The following is a 21594-nucleotide window of genomic DNA, read 5'->3' as shown; positions in this document are numbered from 1 at the left end:
TGGTCTTCATTATTTACCTCCATTCATAATTTTATTCAACAGTTGTGGCAACCCCAAACCCATCCCTTTAATGTGGGTCTTATATCTTTAAAAATGGGAATGTGCATTGATTGATCCCCTCTCTTTTGTATGTTTGTAGCTAATTTGGCCAGATAAGTTGCACTTCCATGTATATTTTACTTTGCCTTGGAGTGCTCACGCAACCCTCCTTTTGTGTATTCTCCCTTGAAAAGGCTACTGTTCTACATTGTAAATGAACATTGTTAAAAAAATACCTTGTGAAGTAGGGTTTAACTGGTCAATCATTTCCAGCCCAATGAACATACTCAAACAAAAACTTAAATACTAATATTACATGTTTATTTAATATTTATCTCAAAGTCTTGAATTACTTCTGGGAGGGAAAATGAATCTGATGGAATGATGTGATACAACAGCAATTGGATTTGTCTTCATCAGTTAATGCAGCATTGCCAGGCCTCACTACTACAGCCACATGCAAACCTGCTTTCTCAGCAGCAAGAGCCTCTGTGGAGAAGAAAGGGAAATTATTGCAAGATTCATTATTATTATACGTTATTTATATAGCGCTGACATATTTCACAGCACTTTAGAGAGATTATACATCATAAGTATTTAACCCTTTTACTGCCAAGCACGTACTTATTCATTTTACCCCTCTGCCTTTTGTTTTTCCCATAAAAACTGTTTATTTTGGCATATCGGGGGGGGGGGGGGGTCCGTTTGCAAAAGCTGAGCAAAAGACCCCCTATATGTAGAAACATGGACTGCCTCATTGCCCTGTGTATCTAGGAATAGCCACAGTTTAATGTAAAAGTAGCAGACACCATATGAGAAATTTCATATGGACTATTTTAATTTTGGGGTCTGTACAAACCGCATACTTTGGTACATCTATTCATATTGGGCATCAAACTGTTCAACAGACTTCTGGTGTTCATATTTGGGGTGATATACCTTTGTCTGTAGGAAGTATGTCAGATAAACGCATCAGATTGCAACATTTTTAGGCGATTTTCAGAAATGTCATAAAAACCACTAAGTTTAAAGCTTTAGTGTGTTGTATTCATCAAAATGTGTACTTTCCAAAAATATATGGGATTCAGGGGTCACTGTACAGTTATGATGTTTTACGGCACATAACACGCAACAGGGGGTCTTTTTAGCAGATGCTAAATTAGCGCATTTGAATTTTCTTGGCTGCTAATTTTTATTTGGGGTCCCTACATATCACATACTTTTGTAAATATGTGCATATTGGGCTTTAAACTGTTCAGAAGACCACTGGCATTCATATTTAGGGTGATGTTTGTTGTATGTAAGAATTCTGTGAGATAAATGCGGCAAATTGCAACAATTCTAGGCAATTTTTGGAAAATTCATAAAAACAACTAATTTTAGGAAAGCTTGGCAGATTTGGTCAAAAAGTGTACTTTCAAAAAAATATGGTTATTAAATAAATATTTGGTTTTCTGGGTGTTTCTGTACAGTTAGGGGGTCTTATGACACATAATATGCAGTCATGGGGCTCTTTTTGCAGAAACTGAGTTGGCAGCTGAGAAAATTCATATGAACTATTTTCATTTACCCCCACATAAAACTGACATGTGTTTATCAATTAGGTAAATTTAAGACATGAAATTAGTATGCACACGGTAAATTTTGGGGTCTCTAAGTGCCATGTACTTTGATTAACCCATTGTCCAGTGGGCATCAAACTGTTCAGTAGACCACTGGGGTTCATATTTAGGGTGTTTTATATGGTTACCTTATGACCTGTAGAATATAAGATGCTGCAAAGTGAAAGTTTTTAGGTGATTTTTTAAAATGTCATAAAAATCGACAAACTTAGGGAAGCTATCCGGCTTGGTATTTCAAAATAGAAAGACATGGGTACCCATTTTGATTTCAGAGGAATGTGTACTTTCCAAAAATATATGACTTTCTGGGGTGAGCGTACTTTTTGTACCTTTATCCCACGAAAATTATGTAAATGTGTTGATTTTGCAAAAGCTGAAATGACAGAATGATCATATGGGGTATGTTCACATTGGGGCCCCTACATGCCACATACTTAGGTAAACCTACACATATCAAACTGTTCAGTGGACCCCTGGTGTTCATATTTAGTGTTTTATCTTGGTACCTAACGATATGTAGGAGATAAGATGCAGCTGTCTGAAGCAGTGGCTTTGGAAATTTGGTTTGGAATTTTGGGGGTTTGAGACATCTCCATAAAACTGTATATATTTGTATTGGCGCATTCAGGAGACATGAGGGTTGATTCATTAAAGTGCGATAACGCGCATCGCATGGTTTTTTTGCGTGCGTTAATTAGTGCGCAACCACATGCGTTAATTAAGTAGTTTTACAAACGTAATGGTGTATATGGCTAATATGGCGTGCGCATGAAAAGTAGCGCACATGCTTTAATTAGCGTGCGCGACAAGTAGCGCGCTGCGTTAATTAGCGTGCTTTGCATCAAAAACGGCACGAAAATAGTCTTCGCGACTAAAATAATGCAAACAGCATCATGTCTAAATTAACACAAATATCCTTTTAGTGAATCGTGCGTTAAGACGTGAAAAATAAGACGCGATAAAATTAACGCATGCTATAAATAGCGCTCGTTTTAACGAACCTTAGTGAATCAGCCCTATGGGACTTTCCAAATAAGCTATATTTTATTTATTTTCATTTTTTTAGACATAAGAGTGAAATGACACTATATTTTGAAAGCTTATGTTGTCCTGAAAATAAAAAAAAAAATAAAATAATTATATATATATATATATATATATATATATATATATATATATATATATATATATATATATATATTGTTTTCCTGAGTAAAATAATAGTCCACCCCGTGGAAAGGCCCCTAAAGTGAAGGAGCGCAAAATATTAAAAAACTTGTCTGGCAATAAAAGTTCCGCCATGACCACATAGGCTGGCAGTGAAAGGGTTAAAGGAATTAATCTATAATGTACTGTTGCCCTGCATTGGTAAAAATGACCTGTTTGTTTAAGAAACACTACTATAGTTTATAGAAACCAGCTGCTGTGTAAGCAATGGAAGCAATTCAAATTGGTCTAAATAGAACAGGCTAAATAGTGGATAATAGATAAGATCTGTAGAGCACCATTATATTCTGCATAGTTTATCTGTTATCTAACCTGAGCTTTTTCTCCTTTGAAGGCTGACCCCATGGCTGCACAGCAGCTTGTTTATATAAACTACAATAGTGTTTCTGGAGCAAACACACCAGGTTTACCAGTGCTGGGGAACAGTACATTTTAACTACACTTTTGATCTTCCTTATTTAGAAATGTTTCAAGTTTTGTGACTTGTATCGATTAATAACCGATTTGTGATTTTATTGCATTTTAAGTGATTTTAGCACTGTAGCCGATTGTTTTGGCTTTTTAAATGGTCATTACGCCACTTACTAACTTAACTGATCAAATATTTTGAAAACTAGTGATAAAATGTGATCATTTCTTTTTAGTCTTATTTTATTGATTTGAATAATTTTGTTGCATTTGTAGGTCTTTGAATTTAAAACTCAAATACAAATAATAAAATGTTATGACCGCCGTGGGTCTTTTGGAAATAAGTCCAATTTATTACTTAATTCAAACATAAGATATAATTATATGCAGATAATTATGTTACATGTATTCGGGTGGAGCTCATTAGTGGAAACTGGGAAGTAACTTGAGAAATTACTTATAAAGCATTTATATAAGATTAATGCAGAAAAGGTCACGTAATTTATGAAACCTTTAAGATAAAACATTTTTATGCTTTTTCTTATGAGAAAAGCAGCATTAGTGGCATTAATTAGAAATCACTGTATCTCTTCATTTTAGTACCTCCCAAAACTTTCCAGATGATGACTAATATATATACTATAACTGCACATCAGTCAGTTTACCTACACTCCTGGGTCATCCATCAACTGCTGATTGTTTTTGCCTCTATTGTTTCAATTATGGGCAGCACTGAAATACAAGATAATCTACTTTTTAACTGGGAGAAAGCTTGTATCTTAAGATCACATTTCATAACATGATGCTGACACCCAGTGGATGGTTAAATAATACCAGCAAAAAGACAAAACAGGGACTTACCCTTAACAACGTCAGTCAGAAAAAGAATGTTTTCTGGTAAACAACCTATGTTGTCTGCAATGTTTCTGTAGCTCTTGCTTTCTACCTTATGTCCAATATTAGTATCAAAGTGCCCATCCAACAGCTGAAAAACCATGCAAAAAAAGTAGTATAAAATGAATACAATACCTGAATACAGACCATACAATTTTTTGGCATAATATCTATAAAAAGTTAAAAGAAAATAAAAAGGTTTACAATACAATTATAACATCACCACCTAAACACCATGATATGCTTTGTAATATCATGGGTTTTTTTTTTGCTGCTGTAAAAAAAAGCCGCCTAAAAACCAGTTTATTGTTTATTGTTGTTACATTTATTTGTTGTGGATTATTTCCAAACAGTCATAGTACAATAATTTAATTTACTTAATGAATAAAATCTTCAACACAGTCAATTCACCCACTAGTTTGAACTTCTGTTCACATAACCCATGCAGCCATAGTTAGGAGGCCCAAACATGGGCACTTTTATCACAATGGACAATTTTATTTAAATTCATTAATACAGATTATGTGAGATAGCTGCTATGTTGATGTGAAAATATTTGGTTGAAAAGAGAAAACCAATTAAAGTTAAAAAAAAAAAAAAAAAATTAATGCGAAAAATCCAAAAGTACCCGGCTGCTTCTATAATCAATATTTTCTATATGTGCCACAGGTTTCTTATCAGGACAAGTTGGTTACATCTAAAGTGACACCACAGTGTCCTGCTCAAACTACTACATTTACAGAGCTATCAACCACAGAAGATGGTTTCCTGGGGGATTGTTGCTCTGTTGCCCAGATGTTGCCCAGCATGTGCAGGTGTTGCAAGAAGTGATGTCAAACCCAAATGTTCCCTGTGACAACACTAATGTTAACAGTGCGTGCACAGCTAGCGACCGGGGGAATTTAACTTTGGAAGACCAGGGGGGCAGGTGGGAAAATAGAGAGACTCCGGAAAATTCACTTGACAGCTTTACATTTATCTGTAAGTGCTCTTGAGAGTGTGCTGCACTTCTGCTACTCATGCAAAAACATGCCAGAAAACCTTTAAAAGACAAACTGCATCAGAATATACTGATATACATAGCTATCGATTTGTCTGTTGATATTAGACAAGAACTCAGCATGGGTTGAAATAAACCATCCTAAAAGACCCTGAGGATCTAGCTAAACTCTGAAGGTATCTATGGTTCTATATTTAAAAAACCCAAAGGCACGCCAACAGTATTCAGCCTCAGGAAAACTGGAAATATTCTGCATTGATTTTCTCTCATGAATGACATTTTTATTAAATATGTTTCTTAAACGGTCTATCTGCATAATTTTAAACTGTACACCTTTTGGTTTCTGCAGCCACTGCAAATAAGAATCTCCAGAGGTTCTTTGCTAGTTGAAGACTATGTGCAATACTTATCAGTAGAACAGAAACCGAAAATATTCTACTAAAATCTCAGGGGCAAGCTCCTCTGACATCAGCAGAAGCTTTGCCCAGAAAACATTACAGAGTAGCCTGTTCCATTAAGTGACAATTCATATACTATAGGACCCCAATGCCTAACACAACAGCAGTTTCTAAGCCTGTATGTCTACAACATTGGTGTTTGGTTCCGCCCCACTTTGAGGTCTAGGAATTTTGCAAGACCTCCTTAGCTCCTAACATGTTCACAGATACTGTATATCCATTTATGTATCTATAACTATAATCTCCTGCTAGGATACGCAGCACAATACAATTTTACAACACAGGGAAGACAAGATTATAATAAACAATAGTAAATTATATAGATATTATAGAGATTAAGTGCCACATGGTTAAAGACACAGTAGATAGGAAGTCCCTGTCCTGTAGAGCCTACAGTCTAAGGGGGTGGACAACATACAGGCAGAAACAAGAGGACAAAGTGCACAAAGGTTTGGGCATTGGCACTTAAGTTCCAGGATTGGGCAGGTTTGTTCTAGTGCTCCAACACGTAAGATCTGAGTTTGTTTTTGAAGGAGTACACAGATTGTTTCTTATGGAGAAATTAAGGGATACATTTCCAGCTGTAAGATATAAAGGTTTAAGACGAGAGATGGCAGTGGGTGTGGGTGATGTTAAATGATGGCGGCTTTGAGGTGAGCAAAGCAGACATCCAAGAACGTAAAGAGAGAAAGTGTGAAAATGGAGTGAAAAGCAGAGGAGTCAAGAGCAAGAATTTTAGCAGATGGAATTTGTATGCAAATCCTTACGCTTAACAGGCAGCCATTATAGAAATTTCAACAGGTGATGAACAGGTTCCCTCTTAGAAGACATAACTGTACTTCACATGCTGACCTGCCATTGACACAAACAATGCCATAACTGCTGACAGTTTTTCATACTGTTCACCAAATAACGGTCGGTGCAAATACTGTGTTTTCACACAATGTGCACTACCAAAAAGACAACAGATTCAACTAGAAAGGGAAGTTTGAGAACAAACTTTATGTTTGGTTGAAAAACTTGAAGTCACTGAATGAAATTTTTGTTGGAGGGGCAGTTGGACCATACCATTTTGTTGGGGGGGGGGGGTTTGGACCGTACCATTTTGTTTGAGGGTGGGTTGGACCGTACCACTTTAGGGGGACGGGGGGGTGATAATGATACAGTTTCATGGCTCCCTGTAACTAAAAATCGGACCATACCATTCACTTTACTTTCCCCTCCAGACTCACCCTGGCATCAAACCAATAAAATTCAGGTGAAATATGATTGGCTGTTGGTGGCTCTGCTCACTTTTCAAAACTTAAACTGCAGTCCCCTATTGACCAACTGTGAAAAGTTTGGGGCCCTGAGGTTAATACTATGAGAATGGCAGCAGGTTGAATTTCCCCATTGAAATAGGTAAAATCTGATTGGCTGTTGGTGGCTCCACTAGAGCTGGGCGGTATGACCAAAAATTTATATCACGGTATTTTTCAAAATTATATCGGTATCACGGTATTTGACGGTATATAAATAAAAAATAAATAATAAATATTGGTGGCCCCCCACCCCCCCCAACAACCCCAGCCCCCCACCCCAACACCAACCCCAGCCACAACCCCCCCAGCCCCAGCCACAACCCCCCCAACCCCCCCAGCCAGCCCAGCCAGCCCCCCCAACCACAACCCCCCCAGCCCCCCCAACCCCAGCCACAACCCCCAGCAGAACTTACCCAACTTGTGGTTCCTCCAGCTCCAGCGATGCGTCCTAGCGACGTCGCGTGCGCGCTGACGTCACATGCGCGCCGACGTCACATGCGCACAGGCGCAACCCGGATGTGATTGGAGAAAAACAGCAGGAGGCGCGCATACCGGTATAGCGGTATGTTTAAAACTCATACCGTTTTTTTTTAAAAAAACCGGTATACCGGTTAAACCGGAATGGCAGCAGGTTGAATTTCCGCCAAGTCAATAGGTAAAATCTGATTGGCTGTTCACAGCTCTGCCCACTTTTGGGCATCCAACAATCATCATATTTTCATTCAAGCGGACCCCATGACTATGTGATTCAAGTTTGGTGAGTGAAGCCTCAAAGCTGTAAGATTGGCAAGCAGCTTCAATTTCCCCATAAAAGTCAAGGGGTAAAATTTGATTGGCTGTTGTTGGCCCCTCCAACTTTGAGGTCATCCAACAAACGTTGCTGATTCATTCGGGGTGACCCCATGATTATGTTATTCAAGTTTGGGGGATGTAGCTTCAAAGCTGTACGTGTGGCAGCAGTTTAAAACTCTTCCCTGTCAAAGTCAATGGAACAATTGGGGTGTTCGGAGCAGCGCCACAAAAAGAAGGGGGGCGGAATAGCTTAGAAAAGCACAAGCAACCTGCTCCGCTATAGGGCAAAGAAGTGTGGAGAGTTTGGGTGTTGTACCCCTAAAACTGTATGAGGAGTATCGTTTAGAAAATGGTGGGCGCTAAGAATAAGAAGAAGCAGAAGAAGAAGAACTAGAAAGAACAAACTTCATGTTGGATTGAAAAATGTAAAGTCACTGAATGAAATCTGATCTGTCGTTGGCCCCGTCCACTTCTAACCATGGACCACAGTTATATAGTAAAACCACCACTGTGCAAAGTTTGGGGACCCTGGTTTTAATAGTGTCTGAATGGCAGCAATTTAAATTTCCCCACTGAAAGTCAACGAGTGACATCTGATTGGTGGCTCCGCCCACTTTTTTCTAACCTGGAACTGCAGTTACCCAGTGACTAACTCTGCAAAGTTTAGGGACCCTAGGATTAATAGTTACAGAACGGCAGCAGTTTAAATTTAAACCAATAAAATTCAATAGGTAAATTGTGATTGGTGGTTGGTGGGTGTGCCCACTTTTTCTAACCTTGAGTCGAAGTCACTGACTATGCAAACTTTGGGAACCCTGGCAACAAACCAATAAAAAATCAATAGGTGAAATCTTATTTTTCAAAAGTAAAACTGTAGTCAGTGACCAACTGTGAAAAGTTTGGGGACCCTGGTGTTAATACTGTGAGAATGGCAGCAGGTTGAATTTCCCCATTGAAAGTCAATAGGTAAACTAAAATCAAAACTAAAACTACAGTCCCCTAGTGACCAAGTGTAAAAAGTGGCAGCAGGTTGAATTTCCTCCAAGTCAATAGGTACAATCTGATTGGCTGTTCACAGCTCTGCCCACTTTTGGGCATCCAGCAATCATCATATTTTCATTCAGGCTGACCCCATGAGTATGTGGTTCCAGTTTGGGGAGTGTAGCCTGAAAGCTGTAAGACTGGCAGCAGTTTCAATTTCCCCATTAAAGTCAATGGGTGAAATTTGATTGGCTGTTGTTGGCCCTGCCCACTTTGGGATCATCCAACAAATGTCGCCGTTTCATTCGGGGTGACCCCATTATGATGTTACTCAAGTTTGGGGGGTGTAGCCTCAAAGCTGTAAGTGTGGCAGCAGAAAATCTTCCCTGTCAAAGTCAATGGAACAATTGGGGTCTTTGGAGCGCCGCCACAAAATGACGGGGTGTGGGATCGCTTAGAAAAGCACAAGCAACCTGCTCCGCTATAGGGTGAAGAAGTGTGGCGAGTTTGGGTGTTGTACCCCTAAAACTGTAGGAGGAGTAGCGTTTAGAAAATGGGGGGGGGGGGGGGGGCGCTAAGAAGAAGAAGAAGAAGCTGCAGTCGAAGAACAGTATGTTGGGTTTTTCAACCAAACTGATGATACGATTTCATGAAAGCCCCTGTAACTAAAGATCGGACGTACCACTTTGGTGGATGGTGGGGGGGTCAGGCTGTACCATTTTCTTGGAAGGGGGGTTGGACTCCACACATCATTAAAATTGAGAAATATTGGCCTAGAACATAATATTTATAATTGGCTAGAAGGATAGATTACAAAGAGTGGTGGTAAATGGAACATTTTCAGTGTTGTTGTAGTGGAGTACTGCAGGGGTCAGTCTTTGGTCCTTTGCTTTTTAATTTGTTTAATGATGACCTGGAGGTGGGCATAGAAAGTACTGTTTCTATTTCTGCTGAGAATACTAAATTGTGCAAAGTTCAATGCAAGATGCTGCCACTTTGCAGAGTGATTTCACAGAAATGAAAAACTGAGCAGCAAAATGGAAAATGAGGTTCAATGTTGAAAAGTGCAAAGTTATGCATGTTAGTAGAAATAATATAAATGTGAGTTATATACTAAATGGTAGTGTGTTGGGGGTAACCTTACTTAAAAAAAAGAATCTGGGGATTTTTGTAGATAACAAGTTGTCTAATTCCAGGCAGTGTCATTTTGTGGCTACTAAAGCAAATAAAGTGCGGTCTTGTATAAAAAAGGGCATTGACTCAAGGGATAAAAACATAATTTTTCCTCTTTATAGGTCTCTGGTAAGGCCTCATCTTGAGTATGCAGTGCAGTTTTGGGCTCCAGTCCTTAAGGATATTAATGAGCTGGAGAGAGTGCAGAGACGTGCAACTAAACTGGTAAAGGGGATGGAAGATTTAAACTATGAAGTTAGACTGTCAAGGTTGGGGTTGTTTTCTCTGGAAAAAAGGCACATGCATGGGGACGTGACTACTCTGTACAAATGAATTAGAGGGGATTATAGGCAGGTAGGGGATGTTTTTTTCCCATTAAAAAAGATCCCCACACCAGAGGCCACCCCCTTTAAATTAGGAGAATGGGACTTTCATTGGAAGCAGCCCTTCCTAGTGATGTTGTGATGGCAGATTCTGTTAATGTCTTTAACTCTTTTACTGCCAAGCACGTATGGCATACGTGCTGGCAGTAAACTTATACGTCGTTGGCGTTTAAGCGCTGCCCTCTGCAGCGGCGGCATGTGCCGCCGCTGCAGAGGGCTTCTAACAATGACAGCCCCCCTGGGCAATGTGCCAGGGGGGCTGTCATCAGGGTCCTGCGAGCCGATCGCTCGCAGGACCCTCCAGGAAGCAGCAGACGCGATCGCATCGCATCTGCTGCTTCCTGCTTCCTCCCTCTCCCCCAGCGCCGGCCCAAATGAGGAAGGAGGCGATCGGGTCTTCAGGAACAGGTAAGGAGTTTTTTTTTTTATTGCATTTACACACTTTTACACACATTTACATACATTTATACACACTTACATACATTTACACACACTTACAGCACACATTTTAGCATTTTTTTATTTTATTTATTTTTTTCATTTTTCACACTTTAATACACTTATTTACACTCATATACACACTTACACACTATCACACAACTTTTACACATGTACACACATGTATACACAAACACTTTGGTTTTTTTTTGTTTTGCTTTTTTTTTTTTTTCATTTTACCACTTTGTTTTTATTTTCTTTTACCTAAAAACTGTTTATTTTGACAGCGTAACTATTGGATCAGATATTCTGGCCACTAATTACACTGTCATGTAACTTATTTTGTTGTTTCACTGATTTGCACAATTTTTGTGGTTTTATCACATTTTATCCCTATATAAGTGTTCCTGATCTGTTTTTAGCCTAGCTTTGCCAGGTGTAACTTTGGTGTACAAAAATAACTTTACTTATTTTGAATTCATCAGAATGTGTACTTTCCAAAAATATATGGTTTTGTGGGGGTCTCTGTATAGTTAGGGGAAGTTTTGGCACATAATACACTGACAGGGGGCTCTGTGTGCAAAAGCTGAGCTGGCAGGCGAGAAATCCTTATGCGCTATTTTCATTTAGGGTTCAGTACATACCGCAGACTTTGGTATATCTATGCATATTGGGCATCAAACTGTTCAGTAGGCCTCTGGTGTTCCTATTGGGGGTGATTTGCCTTTGTACGCAAGAAATTGTGTGAGATAAATGTGACAAATTGCAACATTTTTAGGCAATTTTCTGAAATGTCATAAAAACCAATAACTTTAGGAAAGCTCTGCAGATTGGTACTTTGGTGTAGAAAGGACTCTTTACCCTTGTTGGATTTGTCAGAATGTGTACTTTCCAAAAATATATGGTTTTGTGGGGGATCTGTATAGTTAGGGGAAGTTTTGGCACATAATACACTGACAGGGGGCTCTGTGTGCAAAAGCTGAGCTGGCAGGCGAGAAATCCTTATGCGCTATTTTCATTTAGGGTTCAGTACATACCGCAGACTTTGGTATATCTATGCATATTGGGCATCAAACTGTTCAGTAGGCCTCTGGTGTTCCTATTTGGGGTGACTTGCCTTTGTACGCAAGAAATTGTGTGAGATAAATGCGACAAATTGCAACATTTTTAGGCGATTTTCTGAAATGTCATAAAAACCAATAACTTTAGGAAAGCTCTGCAGATTGGTACTTTGGTGTAGAAAGGACTCTTTACCCTTGTTGGATTTGTCAGAATGTGTACTTTCCAAAAATATATGGTTTTGTGGGGGTCACTGTATGGTTAGGGGAAGTTTTGGCACATAATACACTGACAGGGGGCTCTGTGTGCAAAAGCTGAGCTGGCAGGCGAGAAATCCTTATGCGCTATTGGGTTCAGTACATACCGCAGACTTTGGTATATCTATGCATATTGGGCATCAAACTGTTCAGTAGACCTCTGGTGTTCCTTTTTGGGGTGATTTGTCTTTATCTGATCTTTATCAAGAAATTGTGAGAGATAAATGCGGCAAATTGCAACATTTTTATGCGATTTTCGAAAATGTCATATAAATCTGCAAACTTAGGAAAGCTTTACAGCTTGGTACTTTGTAGCAATAAGAAATATTTACCCATTATAGATTCGGGGGGATGTGTATTTTCCAAAAATATATGGCTTTCTGGGGTGAATGTACTTTTTTTGTAGCATTATCCCACATAAAGGATGTAAATGTGTTGATTTTGCAGGAGCTGAAATGATAGATCATATGGGGGTATGTTCCCATTGGGGCCCCTACATGCCACATACTTAGGTAAACCTATACATATTGGGCATCAAACTGTTCAGTGGACCCCTGGCGTTCAAATTTAGGGTGTTTTATCTTGGTACCTAACACTATGTGGGAGATAAGATGCTGCAAAGTGGAAGCTTTGAGGGGATTTTTGGAAATGTCATCAAAATTGCTAACTTTAGAAAAGCTGTGCGGCTTGGTACTTTGGAGTAGAAAGACATGGGTACCCATTTTAGATTCGGGGGAATGTGTACTTTCCAAAAATATATGACTTTCTGGGGTGAGCGTACTTTTTTGTAGCTTTATCCCACATATAATGATGTAAATGTGTTGATTTTGCATGAGCTGAAATGACAGAAATGACAGTATATATGGGGGTATGTTCACATTGGGGCCCCTACATGCCACATACTTGGGTAAACCTATACATATTGGGCATCAAACTGTTCAGTGGACCCCTGGCGTTCAAATTCAGGGTGTTTTATCTTGGTACCTAATGCTATGTGGGAGATAAGATGCTTCAAAATGGAAGCTTTGAGGGGATTTTTGGAAATGTCATCAAAATTGCTAACTTTAGAAAAGCTGTGCGGCTTGGTACTTTGGAGTAGAAAGACATGGGTACCCATTTTAGATTCGGGGGAATGTGTACTTTCCAAAAATATATGGCTTTCTGGGGTGAGCGTACTTTTTTGTAGCTTTATCTCACATATAATGATGTAAATGTGTTGATTTTGCAGGAGCTGAAATGACAGAAATGACAGTATATATGGGGGTATGTTCACATTCGGGCCCCTACATGCCACATACTTGGGTAAACCTATACATATTGGGCATCAAACTGTTCAGTGGACCCCTGGTGTTCAAATTCAGGGTGTTTTATCTTGGTACCTAATGCTATGTGGGAGATAAGATGCTTCAAAGTGGAAGCTTTGAGGGGATTTTTGGAAATGTCATCAAAATTGCTAACTTTAGAAAAGCTGTGCGGCTTGGTACTTTGGAGTAGAAAGACATGGGTACCCATTTTAGATTCGGGGGAATGTGTACTTTCCAAAAATATATGACTTTCTGGGGTGAGCGTACTTTTTACTAGCTTCATCCCACATATAATGATGGAAATGTGTTGATTTTGCAGAAGCTGAAATGACAGAAATGACAGTTCATATGGGGTATGTTCACATTGGGGCCCCTACATGCCACATACTTAGGTAAACCTATACATATTGGGCATCAAACTGTTCAGTGGACCCCAGGCATTCATATTTAGGGTGTTTTATTTGGTTACTTTATGACCTGTAGGAGATAAGATACTATAGACTAGAAGCTTTGAAGCGATTTTTAAAAAAAATCACAAATTTTGATAAAAACCAATAACTTTAGGAAAGCATTGCGACTTGATAGTTTGGAGTAGACAGACAGTTGTGCCTATTCTGTATTCCCCAAAATCTGTTCTTTCCAAAAATGTACAATTTTCTGGGATAAACCTTCTGTTAGTGGAATTTTGGCCTTGAAATCCAAAGTATGCAGTTTTTTTGGAGCAGTGCTTTGGGAATTTGGTAGTGTACTGCTGGGAGTTTTTGACCTATACAAGTGAGAAATCTCCATAAAACTATATATATTTGGTATTGGCACGTTCAGGAGACATGGGACTTTCCAAATCAGTTGTAAATTCGTGCATAAAATAATTTTTGTTTCTAGTATGTGTGATTATATTATGGAAAATTTGATTTTTTTTGCATTTTTAGACATTTAGAAGCCTATATCTTGTTACAGAATTGGAATTACACAAAAATTCTACCATATTTTGAAAGCTTAGGTTGTTCTGAAAAAAACGATATATTGTTTTCCTTGGTAAACTAAAAGTCCCCCCGAGGAAAGGCCCCTAAAGTGAAACAGTGCAAAATGTTCAAAAACTGTCTGGCAATACAAGTTCCGCTTTGACCAAAATGGCTGGCAGTAAAAGGGTTAAGAGGGGCTTGGTTGAGTTCTTGAACAAGCATAGTATCCAAGGCTATTGTGATATTAAACTTTATAGTTACTATTGATGTTGTTATATATGATTTATTTATATGAGTGTATAGATAGGTATGTATAGGTTTGTGTGTGCTGTGTTTTTTAACCCTATGAAACTATGCTTTTTATAGAGTAATATCAGCTGTTTATACTAAACACACAAGGGGTGTGGCCACAACGTTGGTACTCTGCACTTGTATTCATGTGGAGCCCCATATACAGTCATATGAAAAAGTTTGAGAACCCCTCTCAGTCTGCATAATAATTTTCTCCACAACAAAAAAATAACAGTGGTATGTGTATGTCTTTCTTTTCCCGGGAAGGAGTACTGGGGTGTTTTCTGAACAAAGATTTTTAGTGAAGCAGTATTTAGTTGTATGAAATTGAATCGAAAGTGAAAAACTGGCTGTGCAAACGTTTGGGTACCCTTGTAATTTTGCTAATTTTAATGCATGTAACTGCTCAATACTTATTACTGGCAACACCAAATTGGTTGGATTAGCTCCTTAAGCCTTGAACTTCATAGGCAGATGTGTCCAATCATGAGAAAAGGTATTTAAGGTGGCCAATTGCAATTTGTGCTTCTGTTTGACTCTCCTCTGAAACGTGACATGACAGCATGGGATCCTCAAAGCAACTCTCAAAAGATTTGAAATCAAAGATTGTTCAGTATAATGGTTTAGGGCAGTGCTGTCCAACTTCTGTGGTACCGAGGGCCGGAATTTTTCTTGTCTACATGGTGGAGGGCCGATAATGGAAGCCAGTTTTGACCACTCCCCTTTTTTAAACCACACCCACTTCAAACTACACCCATGCTATCACAAGAGCTTTTAAGACCATCCCCACATTAATGGTGGCAACACAGCAAAAACCCAATGGTTGGTGCTCACTGAAGGGATATCACCCTTCATTTATATATGAAAGAATTATATTATGTCATACACTTAAATCGATATGCCTCCTCCTCTTCTGTGGATAGCACAGCAACCCCCCAGCATATAATTACACCCCTTGGGGACCATATAATGAATTTCCAAATGTCAAGGAACAAACCCCTGCCAGGTTCACCTTCCACAGGCAGCATAGGGCAGGGAGAGTATGGCACACACAGGCAGCATAGGAAAGGCAGAGTATGGCACACACAGGCAGCATAGGGCAGGGAGAGTATGGCACACACAGGCAGCATAGGAAAGGCAGAGTATGGCACACACAGGCAGCATAGGGAAGGCAGAGTATGGCACACACAGGCAGCATAGGGGAGGCATAGAGCAGGCAGAGTACTGCTTGCCCTACCCCTCCTGTGTGTGCCATACTATGCTTGCCCTCCCCTGCCTATGTGTGCCATACTATGCTTGCCCTCCCCTGCCTATATGTGCCATACTATGCCTGCCCCCCCTGCCTATGTGTGCCATACTATTCCTGCCCACCCCTGCCTATGTGTGCCATACTATTCCTGCCCACCCCTGCCTATGTGTGCCATACTATTCCTGCCCACCCCTGCCTATGTGTGCCATACTATTCCTGCCCACCCCTGCCTATGTGTGCCATACTATGCCTGCCCTATTGCACACACAGGCAGCATACAGTGACACAATGTCTGAGGGAATGTCTGAGGTGTGAACAGGGGAACAATGTGGGTGATTACAGCCAGAGCCTGAGGTGTGAACACTGCAGGGGGAAAACAATGAAGGCATTAAAAGGTGTGAACAGTACAGGGGATTACATGATTAAACAATACAGGGGGATTACAGCCTGAATCTGAGGTGTGAGCAATGCAGGGGGGCAGTTAATCTCAGTACTGATACCATTTAAAGGTAATACACAAAGGTAAGCCATCAAAGCAGCCAGACAGGTGGGGGGCCACACAGAGGGGGCCGCCAGTTGGACAGCCCTGGTTTAGGGGAAGGCTACAAAAAGCTGTCTCTGGGGTTTCAACAGGTATGTAATCAGGAAATGGAAGGCCACAGGCACAGTTGCTGTAAAATCCAGGTCTGGCAGGCCAAGAAAAATACAGGAGCGGCATTGTGAGAATGGTTACAGACAACCCAAATATCACATCCAAAGACCTGCAAGAACATCTTGCTGTAGATGGTGTATCTGTACATCGTTCTACAATTCAGCGCAATTTGCACAGAGAACATCTGCATGGCAAGGTGATGAGAAAAAAGCCCTTTCTGCACTCACGCCACAGTCACTTGTTGTATGCTAAAGCTCATTTAGACAAGCCAAAGTCATTTTGGAACAAAGTGCTATTGATGAGACAAAAATTGAGTTATTTTGTCATAACATAAGCGTTTCGCATGGCAGAAGAAGAACACCGCATTCCAAGAAAAACACCTTCTACCTACTGTCAAATTTGGTGGAGGTTCCATCATGCTGTGGGGGGCTGCGTGGCTAGTTCAGGGACAGAGGCCCTTGTTAAAGTTGAGGATAGGATGAATTCAACCCAATATCAACAAATTCTTAAGGATAATGTTCAAGCATCAGTCACAAAGTTGAAGTTACGCAGGGGTTGGATATTCCAACAAGACAATGAGCCTAAACACAGTTAGAAATCTACAAAGGCATTTATGCAGAGGGAGAAGTACAATATTCTGGGATGACCTTCACAGTCCCCCGACTTGAATATCATGGAAAATCTATGGGATGATTTGAAGCAGGCTGTCCATGCTCGGCATCAAATTTAACTGAACTGGAGAGATTTTGTATGGACAAATGTTCAAAAATACCGCCACATCCAGAATCCAGACACATCTAGTATCCAGACACTCATCAAAGGCTACAGGGGCGTCTAGAGGCTGTTACATTTGCAAAAGGTGGCTCAACTAATTATTGATGTAATATCTGTGTTGGGGTGCCCAAATTTATGCACCCATCTAATTTTGTTATGATGCATATTGCATATTTTCTCTTAATTCAATAAACTTAATGTCACTGCTAAAATACTACTGTGTGCACTTGAGTAAAGTCACTTTTTTCTACAACATTTCCGGAGTGCTGCTGTTTTTTCATTTTATCCTGGATATTGTTTTACCCTGGCTGAGGGTTCAGCTTGCACCTGGGGCTACAATTAGCTGGTTTGTCCATTGTGTAGCACACCTTAATCAATTTGCTAAAATACTACTGTTTCCATAAGGCATGTTATACATTAAAAGGAAATTGCTACTTTGAAAGCTCACCCAACGATAACCAAAACTCCAAAGAATTAAGAGGGTTTCCAAACTTTCATATGACTGTAAATAATTTGCTCAGGGCCCCAAAGTTTCTAATGGCGGCCCGGGGTTTTGTTCAAGATAACCCCAGACAGACAACCCAAATCAACAGAGTTACTGGTCATGTAATTTGCAGTAACAGTTCAATTTGGGGTGGTGTCGATTCATCCAGCTGGGAGCAGACATCACCAGGTTATGCTAATGAGAAAGAAACAGCTCTCTTTCCTCTGTTAGACATCTAGTAGAGGAAGTGAGGGAAAGCGGCTGTGCTAGAGATGATTTTCAGAGTTTATTTAGAACTGTATTACTTTAAATTAAGTAAAAATCAGGTTATATGTCCCCTTTAATGTGTACTATCTTCCCAGATGTTCACATCTCTAAGGCTAATGCCCCAAGGAGAGATTAGTTGCCCACAATAATGCTACTGCGGGAAATGCCTTTTCACCAGCAACAAAGTGAATTGGCGTACTGCTTTGTTTTTCCTAAGTTGTGAGAAGTTTCCTACTGCAGGCAACTTCGCACACGCATATGCCTTTCCACTAGCAATTTACTTTGTTGCTGACGGAAATGCATTTCGGAGAGCTTACTCGCCTGTGGTAGCAGACATTTACCTCAGGCGATTAATCTCTCTGTGGGGCATTAGGCACAAGAGGAAGGCAAATAAATTCAACAACTACCAAAAATAAAAATCAATTACATAGTTGCTAAGAACAGGCCATTCTATAAAATACTTGAAGGTGAACCACCCTTTTAACAGCTGGAATGCGAACAAGGGCTATGCAAAAGCATGTTTAACCATTTATATGTAGATAAAGACATGCAAGTAGTTCCTCTGTCTTGTCATCTGCAGATCTTAAGGAAATTAAATAGATGAAAGAAGTGGAACCCTGTGGTACTTTGTTTACAGATGCTAAGCAAAAATGTTCCTCTCACTGCATTTCTTGAATGCTTTTATCTGCTGTATTGTGTGTATGGGCTACAGTTACTAAATAAGTAATCTCACTTATTAAGTTATACTACAGGTATAGGACCCTTTATCCAGAATGCTCGGGACCAAGGGTATTCCGGATATGGGGTCTTTCCGTAATTTGGATCTCCATACCATACGTCTACCAAAAAAATCAATAAAACATTAATTAAACCCAATAGGATTGTTTTACATCCAATAAGTATTATTTATATCTTAGTTGGGATCAAGTAAAAGGTACTGTTTTATTACTACAGAGAAAAAGGAAATCAGTTTTAAAATTCTGAATTATTTGATTAAAATGGAGTCTGTGGGAGACAGGCTTTCCATAATTCGGATCTTTCTGGATAACAGGTTTCTGGATAAGGGATCCCATACAGGGAATTAAAGAAAAACATATATTTTTATAAATATAATTTGCTTCCTTGCAGGGCATAGTGTATTTTATATACAGAGCATTTATTTTCTGTATGTTCACTTATTTGCTGTGTTTAATCTCAAAGCTAAATGTACAGTTTATTGTTGGAACCAGATTTACTTTTCATTACAATATGTTGCCCTCCTCCCCCCCCCCCATTCAGTGCAGTGAATTATTCTTGAAAAAATTCTAGCTATATAAAAAAAAAAATCAATAACTTTTTAAATTAGCCCCAGCTGTGCTCCTACAGATTAGCCACCACAAACTGGCCTTTCTGACCTTCCCACAAATGCAACTTGTTTCTTGTGAAGACAGTGTCTTCATCAATACAACAAACTGGTATCTCTCTGCTTGATTTCCTTGATCCATATAAAACACATGGCCTAGTGAAGTGAAAAGAAAAGAATGCTTCCTACCTATCTTCTAAAAAAGTTCTGTAAATATAAATATATTAAAAATGAAAATACATATATTCTTGTAGCATCTGAAATTACAGATCCAATATCACTCCACATATATTACTCCACAAAGATAAAAATGAAAATGTGTTTATCAATAGGCAACTAATAATATTACTTAAGTCATATTACTGCTCTGGTAAAAAAAACTCTTATTAATATGGCATTGGACACTTAAAAATTACAGAGAAGTCTGCTCTATCTGAAGGCTTGTGATGGAAGATCAAGATTCACCTAAAGGCTGAATACATGAAGTACATTGGCATGGATGCACACATTTGTTTTTAAAACACTGTGCAGCCTTCAGTAACTGTGTAGCAATATAAGGTTGCAAAAGAGACACATTAGAAACTGGATATCTACCTTAAGGAGATCGCCTTCAATGGAGTATCCAAATAAGAGTTTTTGTGCATCTATACTCCCTGAAGAGTAAATATACAGCTTGATTCCTAATTCCCTCCATTGTCGAATAGATGGGACAACATCTTCATAGACTCTAGTGAAGAATGGAAATTAGGACTATATTACTGGCCTTATTTACCAGAAAGCAGGATGTGCTAAACGAACAGTAAAGATTAAGTGACTCTTTTGTTCAGCTTTGTACAGCTTTGAAGTAATTCAATAATACAGACAGACCTATTCTAAGTTGCTTTTCACTTATTGTTATTTTAAAATTAAGACTTTCTATTTTGCTTACAATGTTCTTATGTTTATTTTGCTTATATTTCCTATTCAGGCCCTTTCTAAATAGCCAGTGGAAATTCAATAATTGATTTGCAAATGATTCAAAAAACAAAACAAAACAAAAAATAACGGCAAATTGCCTTAATGCGATACTTTAACAAAATTATGTTCAGGTTAAAGGGGATGTAAAGTCAACAATCATAATCCTTGTGTGTTATTTAGACTAAATGAAATATATCTGCAATATAAATTACCGTATATACTCGAGTATAAGCCGATCCGAATATAAGCCGAGGTACCTAATTTTACCTAAGAAAACTGGAAAAACCTATTGACTCGAGTATAAGCCTAGGGTGTCACCAGTAGGGCTGGTGCGAGTGAGCCAGCACACAAAGGGGCTGATTTACTAACCCACGAACGGGTCGAAATGAGTCCGATTGCGTTTTTTTCGTAAAGATCGGTATTTTGCGATTTTTTCGTATGTTTTGAGATTTTTTCGGCGTCTTTACGAATTTTTCGTTACCAATACGATTTTTGCGTAAAAACGCGAGTTTTTCGTAGCCATTACGAAAGTTGCGTAAAATCTTGCGATTTTTCGTAGCGCTAAAACTTGCGCAAAAAGTTGCGCTTTTTTCGTAGCGTTAAAACTTACGCAAAACTTCGCACCTTTTAAGTTTTAACGCTACGAAAAAGGCGCAACTTTTCGCGTAAGTTTTAACGCTACGGAAAAATCGCAAGATTTTACGCAACTTTCGTAAAGGCTACGAAAAACTCGCGTTTTTACGCAAAAATCGTATTGGTAACGAAAAATTCGTAAAGACGCCGAAAAAATCGCAAAACATACGAAAAAGTCGCAAAATGTTCGTTTTCAAGTCGGAACTTTTCCAATTCGGGTCGGATTCGTGGGTTAGTAAATCAGCCCCAAAGTGTGCTCAAACTTTGGTTTAGTTGATTATCCCAAAAATTGCCCCCTGTCTAGCCTAAGAAATATATATAGGGTATAGAGTGTTTTAGACAGTGGTGGCCCAAGAAAGGTACTAGAAAGGGACTAGACAAGGTGGAGTGGGCAAAGATCAGGAGAGACTGGAAAAGAACAGGACCAACTGGCCTGACAAGTGCGGGACAGGTAGGAGCAAGTTGGAACAGGCATAAAACAGGACAGACAAAAGCAGGACGGAACATTTAGATAATCCCCTACTCAACATTATAGCATTTACATTGCCAATACCAGGAATATATTGAATTCTTATCACTACTTTATAAATATAACTTTATATAAATGCTCATGCCTCAGCTTGTAACATCCATAATGACTTGTATGG

At 39.2% G+C, this 21594-nt stretch overlaps 1 protein-coding gene across 4 annotated transcripts in view; it reads right to left on the bottom strand.

Moving 5' to 3' along the window:
- Positions 1-338: 338 nt before the first annotated feature.
- enoph1 (enolase-phosphatase 1) overlaps positions 339-21594 on the bottom strand; it is a 34217-nt gene continuing 12961 nt past the window's right edge. For 2 of the 4 annotated variants that reach the window (XM_012964351.3, XM_031901202.1), the window contains 3 exons: positions 19952-20084; positions 4158-4281; positions 339-528 (listed from right to left, as the gene is read on the bottom strand). In XM_012964351.3, the coding sequence (XP_012819805.2) occupies positions 389-528; positions 4158-4281; positions 19952-20084 (397 nt within the window). In that variant the 3' untranslated portion in view covers positions 339-388. 4 annotated transcript variants of the gene reach the window in all.

Source organism: Xenopus tropicalis, chromosome 1 (assembly GCF_000004195.4).
Source record: "Xenopus tropicalis strain Nigerian chromosome 1, UCB_Xtro_10.0, whole genome shotgun sequence".
In the NCBI taxonomy this organism is placed as follows: domain Eukaryota; kingdom Metazoa; phylum Chordata; class Amphibia; order Anura; family Pipidae; genus Xenopus; species Xenopus tropicalis.
The sequence above is the reverse complement of the archived record's forward strand: the minus strand, read 5'-3'. Positions and strand labels throughout refer to the sequence as shown.